The following is a 10,248-nucleotide window of genomic DNA, read 5'->3' on the forward strand; positions in this document are numbered from 1 at the left end:
GTGGCTCCCACTAAGGGCACCTGGTAAAACCAGCCGCCCTTAGCGGGACCCGCTAAAGGACCTCGCAAGGCGGCGGTAAGGGGTTAACGGCACCGGCACCCTTACCACCCACCTCGGAATGAGGCCCTCTCTTCTACATTATTTATTTGATTCTACAGGCCAACTAAGTCACGCCCCCTTTACCTTATTACTCATTAGTAATGTGGCATTAGGTGAATACCGGACTATATAAATTGTTACCTAAATACACACACATGTAATAAATACAGCTTTTTTGTAGTAGCCAAACATATTTACCCTCAAGGTGGACCTTTATACGTCACCCGCAATGTCTCCCGCCTAAGACTATGCTTATGCCAGCATTTCTTTGGTAAAAGAGGGCCCTAGCACATAAATAGGGCTAATGTGTTGTTATTTTGCTAGCAGTGGCGTGAGAAGTGTCACATGCCTTCAGAAGCAGGCGTGCCCCTCAGCAGACGGTGACAGCAGCTGTCGCCTAATGGTAATACGACCGTTTTGTTTGCAATAAAAGTCTAACAACTTGTTCGGGGTTGTCTTGGAATTTAATTAAATACGATTGAATTTCAAAAACACGCTTTACATATTTCATGGAAGCAGTGGGAACACAGGGATAGGGGTCTGCGCGGCGTGGGGGCGCTGGAGATCTAGTTTTCCTCAGCCTGATGTCTTGTCAGCCCATGTTCCTGCGTGCTCTGTGGGGAGTTCTGTGGCTGCTTTCGGAGATGCTTCTTTTGAGGTGACTGAAGCTGGAGTTGCTTTTTTCTCTGGCACTGGCTTGACAGGTGTTTCCACAGCAGAGACCGCCTTTGTTTCTGGAGCTGGTTGTGCTTGTTCTGTCTTTGCATCTGACGGTGCTTTACACATGGGCGCTGGGTGCGGTACTCCTTTCGGGTCTGGGACTGCTGCTGGCTCTGTTTTTGGCCCTGAGGAAGTGCTTCTTGCAGGCACTGGTGCTGGCTTTGTCTCTGGAGATGATGCTGGCTTTGTTCCTGGCGCTGGTGCGACTGGTGCTTCCTTTTCTGATACCTTGTATGTGGGTTCTGGGTGTGGTACTACCTTTGTTTCTGGAACGTGTGCCGGCTCTGTGGGTGGGCTTTTTTCAGGCACTGGTGCTGGCTTTGTTTCCAGAACAGGTGCTGGCTTTGTTGCCAGCACTGGTCCTGGTTGTGCTTGCTTTGTGTCTGGCGATATCTTGCATGTGGCTTCAGGGTGTGCTGCTGGCTTAGTGTTGGACACTGTGTGTACCCTTGAGTCAGGCGTTTGAGTGAACTTGTCTTCTAGGTCTGGCTCTGTTTCTATTTCCGGGGCCGGTTTAATTGCTGGCAGTGTTGCTGGTTCCGCTCTGGGCCCCGCCACGGGTTTGTTTTGGGGCTCTCCGGGCTGATGAACACCACAAGGCTCCAGATTGCGGCTTTTGCTCACATGCTCATTGTATGCCTTTGCGACTTTAAAAACCAGAACCAGGAACTCGTTAAAATCAACTTGCCCATCGCCATTTTGATCCAGAGCTTTCAGGATTGTATCGATGCTGCCATCCCCGGAGACCTAGAACACAACAAGATCACCATGAAAGTCTGCCCGTCGCTCGGACTCTACACGCTGCACAATCCACACACATTGAGCGACCTCTTAACTCCAAACATTTTAGGATTCACACTTTGATTCTTTAATCCTGAGGTCAGGCCCTACACTAATGAACCTACATGCACCCAACTACCACAAAACATGAGTATACCGCCTTAATCTTGGTTGTGGCCACTGCACCCTCTTCTTCCTATCCCCCCTTGCTCCTTTTCCCCCACAGACTAACGTCTGGATCCCCAGGCACGGGCATAACATTGCAACCCCCGGGCAACCCAAGGTGCTGCGAGACCACTCCAGTGGTGATGTGGTGCAGTATAAAAGCTTTGCAGCATTACACACCAGTCGCAAAACCAAATGGTCCATAGCGGGAGCCACACAGCATCTTGCCATGGTTAGGATATGCTGCACGAACAGCAGCACTTAGGGCGACCACCTCAATCTATATTAGAGGCGCCCCTTTTCCAATCCTGGGCTGTGGATTTGTTGAGAACATTGTGTTTTGATCAACAACTCTTACAAGGTGATACGTAGTTCAGTTCATCAAGACTACTTCTCCCAGAAGTAATTTGTTGGTTAAATGGATGCCCAGGACTGGAGCCATCCAAGCATGTTAGTGGATACATGTGATCTTGATCCCTGATTCTGGGGTGGAAGCCCCGATAAAGGCTAAATGAAGGGGGGAAATGATCATGGAAATGTTTCTTTTCCCACGGCATTGTAAAGTGGTGGCCTTTGCCGCCATTTCTCACAATGTTGAAAGTGGTGGCAGGAAGAAGGGCTTTGTGTTTCTGGGAATTGTAGGTCTGGATTACTATTTGGAAGAGCAAAACTACACGTCCATAGAATGGATGAGCATCTCTTGGATGACATGGGTGGTCTCTGGCTGGTCCCCCGCCTCACCCGACCCACCTAAAGAACTTTGCAAAGGAGTGGCTACCCAGCCCACTCAGGGGGGTCGACCAATGCAGGAAGTGATTGGTTGTGTGTGGCCATACCTTCATTGCCGGGGACAGCTCATCCTGTAGTAACTGGGTCAGCTCCGCCTTGTTCAGCTTGTCCCGGCCACATTCCTTGCTGGCATACTTCTGGAAAATGGTGGTAATGTTGTCGATCGATTCCATGAAGCTTGGCATCTTGACACTGTTGTTCAGAAGATCTGGAAGTCGGAGGCAGAAGGAGATGTATTTAGGGGAGTCAGAGGGAAGTTGTGGCCCGATATAGGGTTGGGTGAAAACATCTGTGAAACATATAGTAATCGCAAACATCTTTAATGGCACATATGTTGAAGAAAACTGTAGGTATTATATGTAGTTTAGAGCGCATAGAAGTCATGGCTAGTGCAGTTGGGAAGGCAGAGCAGAGGACCAGAATTTCCCCACCAGTGGTTGGCACGGTGGAGAGATTTCTTTTGGTAGGAAGTTGCTGTGAGCAGCTGTTGGGGCGAGGGTGTATATGTGAGGGGTGGGGGGGGCACTGAGGACCAGCATCTTCTCAAATACAGATCTACCCCCCCTTGCAATTGTCGAGGTGCAATGGTTTTTTAATGTGCCCCATTGTTTTTAAAAATAGGTCAAGATTTGCCCTTGTGCTAATACCGTGCAAACCGTGCAGTTGCACCTGTGCAAGGTTTCTGTAATCTGGTCCCTGGTATCAGTATTTTCAAACCGGAAGTCCAGAGCTTGCAGGTAATGCACTGCTGTGGGGCAGTCACCTGGCAACCCTGCTACTCCTTTCAGAAAAATACATACAACCTCTCAGCAGGACAATTTTGCCCAAAAAATGAAATGTTAAATTAACATTAACAAATCGATATAGCATATAACACCCAGAACACTATACCTTTGTCTCATCAACACAACATGACATGGCACATTGAATCAGGTGTTTCAAACGTGACTCTGACAAAAAATGCCAGGAATACGATTTTTACTTAATATTTTTTTTATATACATTGTTACCTTTTTTTGTATACGATTGTCGTGTTTACAATGCTATGGGCGCACGGCGTTGCAGCAGCTGTATTCTTGGGCCTCACCGGCCGCCGTAGGGGCCCCTGCTCTTACTAGAGCTTTCATGGCTGTACTTAAAGCTTGCAACGCGCCTGATAGTTGGAAACACGTGTTCATGAATCACACACGTGCCATCTCGCTTCTGGATTCGAATTGTAAAGTATTTGGCAGGGCACTACTAAAGACATTGGCAACCTGGGCCAGTGACAGCGACATTCTGACCAAAATACAGCTGGGCTCCAGGGCTCCGGGCTTGGAACAAGGGAATAAGCCCTGAATCCTGCCTTGATTGTGGGTAGCCCAGACTTATGAAGAAGGAACCCGTCTGCATGAACTTCATGGTCTTTGAGGAGCAGAGCCTTTGAAAAGGGCAGTAGGACCAAACTCTGGGCCGGGCTCAACTTGCTAGAATGCCCAGTGGATTTGCTTGACATCCAAATAGGTATTCACCAGGACACCAAGGCATGCGTCAGGAGTGGGCACATGCACGTCCTATTTGTTCATCAACGCGGGAGTCCCTTTTGTTCTCCTTGTATGTTAATGATGTCTATGACACAAAAGCAGCTGATGTGCCAAAAGTCGAGCACGTGCCAATACCTGTCCTGGCAAATGCGGACAACACTGTCCTATTTGCCAGAACTCCACGAGCACTACCACTCCTAATTACAGAATATAATACTACTTGTATGCTCAAGTGGTAACAAAAAGGTAAAGATATCTACAATGCATATCAATGACGATCCTATACCTAGAGTGGCTTCTTTTGATTACCTAGATATCCGCTTCTTCTCAGTGAAACCGTCCTTGGGGGGGGTATTACTCGATTCGCCAAAATGTGCAAATCACTACCAATAGACAAGTTTCCAAGGGCCTGATTCGTGGAATGTTTGCACACTGAAAAGTGACTTTGTGCACTTTTCAGCACACAAATCTCCTTTTCCCGATTCATGGATCAGATTTTGCATGTATTTCAGAGACTTTTTGCGGGTCTGTCACGTCTTTGCGTGCAGTCGCGCCCTTTGTGCGACCTTTCACGCAAAGTGTGGGACGGACCTACGCAAATAAATAAATAGGGGGCGGAACATGCATATTTCCCATTTTGCTGGCAAAATGAGGAATAATGTGGGCCTGTTGAGGAACAGCCACACAGTGAAATCACACACCCAGTGAAGCGCAAACCTAACCGAATTCATGGAACCCAGCACGCAACCTGACGTCGGGAAAAGTTACACGCAAACCTCACTGCCACATGATAGGCGCCGCAGAACATTGTGCGCATAGGATCCAACGCATAAAGGTAAGGTTTATATAGCACTTTAGGGGTGACAACACACAGTTGAGGTGTCGCTTGGAGTTAGGGGTGATCATATGCAGATTAGTGGGGTGCAGCTTTGAATTACGGGGTTTTGCACTCAGGGTTACCGGCAGCTGCCTTGAGTTATGCGAAATCATCCGCAGATTATGGGGGTGCAGTTTTGGGTAATGGGGGTTCGTACGCAGTGTTGCCTGGGTGCTGCCTTGGTTGCGGGGGGATGGCCCGCAATATTGCCGGCGTGCTTGATGGTGGGGATCAGGCAAAGTTTGGTATATGTCGCTGGTTTTGGTTTGCGTGGGGGCATGTGGTGGACGTTCCGCTTGCTACTTGCTCCTCGGGTTACTTTGCATTTTTTTTCCCATGAATACGCGCAGCATGCAAACAATCTTTTGCACGCAAGTAGACGCAGAGTTGTTTTACGCACACAATACTTTGCAAGTTATTTGCACTTTTACTATGAATCGGGCAATTAAAGTCTATAGTGCTAAATCAAAATTAATAGCAAAATACAAAGCATCATTGTTGGGCTTTTCTAATCGGCATCTATGCGAACGACAAACAAAAATCAGGGCCTTCCAAGATCTGCTGCTAATTATGCAGCACACAGAACCTGGTCTGCTTTTTTAGAGGATGAGGTCCTATTGGAGCCAGCGTACCTCTGGCTTCGTATCTTGTCTAACCCCAGATCTGATCTCACCAGATTATTAATTTGTGGGGATTTAAACAAGAATGGAGGCAACACAACTCACTGGCAAAAGCACATAAGTAATTGTTAGGAAAGATTGGAGCACACCATTTTTTTTAACCAGCATCATATTTGACATCATAACGCAGCTCTTTACCTTAAAACACCTGTGTCTTTAGGTGCACGAACAATGGGAAAATACCGAATTATCAAGCCTTCAAATTGTAAACACCTTTATTGGTTACGATCAATATTGCCGGCGTGCTTGATGGTGGGGATCAGGCAAAGTTTGGTATATGTCGCTGGTTTTGGTTTGCGTGGGGGCATGTCGTGGACGTTCCGCTTGCTACTTGCTCCTCGGGTTACTTTGCATTTTTTTTCCCATGAATACGCGCAGCATGCAAACAATCTTTTGCACGCAAGTAGACGCAGAGTTGTTTTACGCACACAATACTTTGCAAGTTATTTGCACTTTTACTATGAATCGGGCAATTAAAGTCTATAGTGCTAAATCAAAATTAATAGCAAAATACAAAGCATCATTGTTGGGTTTTTCTAATCGGCATCTATGCGAACGACAAACAAAAATCAGGGCCTTCCAAGATCTGCTGCTAATTATGCAGCACACAGAACCTGGTCTGCTTTTTTAGAGGATGAGGTCCTATTGGAGCCAGCGTACCTCTGGCTTCGTATCTTGTCTAACCCCAGATCTGATCTCACCAGATTATTAATTTGTGGGGATTTAAACAAGAATGGAGGCAACACAACTCACTGGCAAAAGCACATAAGTAATTTGTTAGGAAAGATTGGAGCACACCATTTTTTTTAACCAGCATCATATTTGACATCATAACACAGCTCTTTACCTTAAAACACCTGTGTCTTTAGGTGCACGAACAATGGGAAAATACCGAAGTTATCAAGCCTTCAAATTGTAAACACCTGCTGCTCGCCACCATTACACGGCAGGAATACCTTTCATGGCGTCATCATGCATACGACAGAATGTTAATCAGCAGGGCAAGGTTTAACTGCATCCGATTAAAAGCTATTGTGGCAATCTGGACAGTACTCCAGAGGAAACAAGCTGCCCACGCTGCTCTGGGAGCTGTGAAGGCCTGTTGCATTCTGTACTCTATGGTCCAGCCTAGTCACGCGTCAGAGCTAGACCGATAAGCCTCGTTTTACGGGATGCTGGCTTTCATCAATGGCGTCCCCGTCAATGGCGTCCCGCGCTAGGTTATTTACTAAGAGCAGAAACACAACTCGTTGGCTGAGCGCTACTCGGGTATCTCAGACAAGCTTTTAAAATTAGGAAATGACAGTTGGATATTAATTGAATAAATTACAATGTCCGTCATAATTTTTGTTCCTTATTATATTACGAGTTTTAATAATGTATTGCACTAATTGTATGACTACCCATTTTCATGCTATGTCATAGCTGTAATGTTAGATTGTTTTTTTAATCTTATATATGTTTCATGTTGTTGAGTATTTTTATGGAATTTTTATATTCCGAAATAAACTAGACCTGAACTGAGCCATTGCTTAGGATTGGGGAATGGGAAGCAGGCAATCTCACAAACATGTCAGCCAAATGGGCCTGGAGGTACCCAATCGACAGGGCAACCAGAACTCCTAGGCCCAACCTTTTGGGGTTCAGAGCCAGAACGACCCAAGCTCGCGCCTTTCTGGTCATTACAGGTGGAAGCCTTTCTCGAGACGGCCACAGATTCTCACCCCTTTCTGTAGGGAGGCAGCAGACTGCAAGCCTTTGCTCAAAGGCTCAAAGGACCCCCTTGCCTTTTGGGATTCCAGTTGAAAGCAAACTTCCTGGCATTATCATGGCTTCATTCAAGCAAACTTCCTGGCATTATCATGGCTTCATTCCATAGCACCCAGGGCAGGGCCACACACATTGAAAGGAGGTCAAAGTACCTTCAACAGCATGATATACTTAGTGCCCAATCCACAAAGACTTGCCATCCAGAAATGCAGATCACTGACGGGGGGGCACTGAACAGACACCACAGCTCCATTCAACAGGCACACTCCTTTCAGCAGCAAGGATATGCCACGTGTGGAATCGACCCCTTTGCTACCAGCCTTTCAGAGGTTCCAGAGTAACATGTGACTGACTCTTCCTCAGCCCCATTAAGCTACCGGAGACCAAGGCTGCATGTGGGACAAGACTATACCCCTAACCCCTCAAAGCACTTAAAGATCCTCTAACCACCTAGAAGTAAAACAAGAGAAAGACCCGCAGCGAAGTGCCCGCGTTCCTGGGTTCCGCTGATGTATCGAGATATATATGCACCGAAGGCAAACGGCCCACTTTTTAACATTTTGAAGATCAAAAAAGGGGCAGACCACAACCAAATCATGAACAAACAGACAATAAAATGCACATTTAAGATCACATATGAACCTAAGTGCTGTAGAAAAGGCCGCATAGATGCAGTGCCCTGTCCTGAGATCCGCATTCCATAACGCAGTACTGAAATGAGGCCTCAGGGAAGTCTGACAGCAAGTCAACAAAGTGAACGGAGCGGTCACTCACCTACTGCAACGGAGCGGAATGGTGATGGGGAACTCGAGTACCAAGCATGGGCCATGAGGCTCTTTATTATACGGTGCCTGACTTGGCCCCTCCCTCTCTCTGTGATGACACTCTTCCCCTCTGACGTGACTTTCTTCCTACATGACATGATCCAATGTTGTGTTGCGGGAGGGCTGGGCTCGGTCCCTGTCCCGCTGCCACCCATGAATCCTTCCCTTCCTGGAATGCTGGACAAACTGCTGATTCACAAAGTTACAATATTTCATGCAACCTGTTGAGCCAGTTAATTAATTTCCTGGCTGACATTTCAAGAAACCATTCCGGATTGCGAAATGCTTCGCCGCTTTCAATCTTTGGTTTTTGGAAGGCTGTTTTTATTTATTTGTGTATGTATTGTTTCTGTTTTTTAAAGTACCACATGCGATCAGTGTTGCTTCAGTGTGCCAAGAAGGATGAGCGCGGGCGACACTGGTGGCAGAGCGACTTAGGGGAGAAGAAAGTGTGATAGGGGACGAAAGTAGTGGTAACTTTCACAGCAGACATGCATGTTGCACGCCATCTACCCAGAGATACACGTGTTTGCACCAACCCAGAATGAATTCTGAAATCATATCTGCAACACGTAACACTTGAGTCTATCAAAGTGGCGGTGCAGAGTCACTGATCCACGGGAAAGCACTAGTATTTTGTGCTCCTAGCAGTTTTTTGTCCCAAAAATACATTCTGTGGGGCAGAACATCTGTACTATCCACAAATATCTTCCAGCGCTCCAATGGTCCGAGGTCTCAGGGTTTTTCCCATTCACAGCGATAAGCCACAAATCTGTCAATTAGCTGAAGATCAACTCACACCAGAAGCTTCAATCTTGTGCTGTTACCCCGTCTCCTGGCTAATCCAGCTGTGGTGCCCACACACCGCTCTGCCCTTGCGTAGAGTGTTTTATCAAGTGCTGCACCCTGCGCAAAGACCCTGGATTACATCACGAGTCAGAAACGTCTCCTTGCGGTCTAAGCAGTATGAGCCCCTTTGCCTGGTCACATCAATACTAAACCGTACATCTGGCCACCATAATACTAAGCCCTTCGCCTGGTTCTAGCAATACTAGACCCTTTACCTGATCATGTCAATACAAAAGCCTTTATCTTGCAATAGCAATAATTATCCCATTTCCTGGCCATATCAATATCAAACCATTTAATGGGCAAGGTTCATACTAGGCCCTTAAGCTAATATTATCCATTCTAACATCATTGCATGGTTATATAATTACCAAATCCATTACTAAGCACGTCAATATTAAACCCTTTACCTGGCCATATCAATAGTAAACCCTTTATGTTGCTGTATCAATATTAAACAATTCATCTGGCCCCGTATCAATAGGAAGACCATTACCTTGTCATATCAAAACCAAGCCCATTAGTTGGCCATATCAATATTAAACTCTTTACCTTGCCAGGGCAATACCAGGCCAATTAGCTGGCCTTATCAATACTAAGTCTATTGGCTAGCCATATCCATACGAAACCCTCTTCCTGGCCAGCCCAATAATAAACCCCTTACCTAGCCAGATCAATACTGAAGCCTTTATCTTTCAATAGCAATAATAAGCCCATTTCCTTCCCATATCAATATCAAACCCTTTATTGGGCAAGATATGTAATAGACCCGTAACCTATTATTTTCAATTCTAACATCATTGCATGGTTATATAGATATCAAGCTCATTACGTGGCACTTCAATATTAAACCCTTTATCTGGCAATATCAATACTAAACCATTTATGTTGTTGTATCAATATTAAATCATGCATCTGGCCATATCAAAACTAATACCATTACCGTATCATATCAAAACCAAGGCAATTACTGGGACATATCAATATTTTTATTTTTTTCATTTTATTTTAATATACTCATAGCATGACAGGCTTTATATATACAAATATCGCACATACTAAAAGTATAACATTATCTCAAAAATACCTTTGGGCACAATCAAGTATCGTAAAACAAACAAAAATCCATTTGTATAAAATTCATACATAATATATGATTGGCTAAATGACAG

General features: G+C 45.7%; 1 protein-coding gene across 1 annotated transcript; it reads right to left on the bottom strand.

Moving 5' to 3' along the window:
- Positions 1-541: 541 nt before the first annotated feature.
- Positions 542-8,319, bottom strand: LOC138580411 (proteoglycan 4-like). The gene is made up of 3 exons (XM_069650946.1): positions 8,178-8,319; positions 2,601-2,761; positions 542-1,566 (listed from the first exon to the last, which is right to left on the bottom strand). Exons 1-3 carry the CDS (start codon positions 8,230-8,232, stop codon positions 676-678), a joined length of 1,107 nt encoding a protein of 368 aa, XP_069507047.1. The 5' UTR covers positions 8,233-8,319; the 3' UTR covers positions 542-675.
- Positions 8,320-10,248: the final 1,929 nt, after the last annotated feature.

Source organism: Ambystoma mexicanum, chromosome 1p (genome assembly GCF_040938575.1).
Source record: "Ambystoma mexicanum isolate Mex_15411 chromosome 1p, UKY_AmexF1_1, whole genome shotgun sequence".
Taxonomy (NCBI): Eukaryota; Metazoa; Chordata; class Amphibia; order Caudata; family Ambystomatidae; genus Ambystoma; species Ambystoma mexicanum.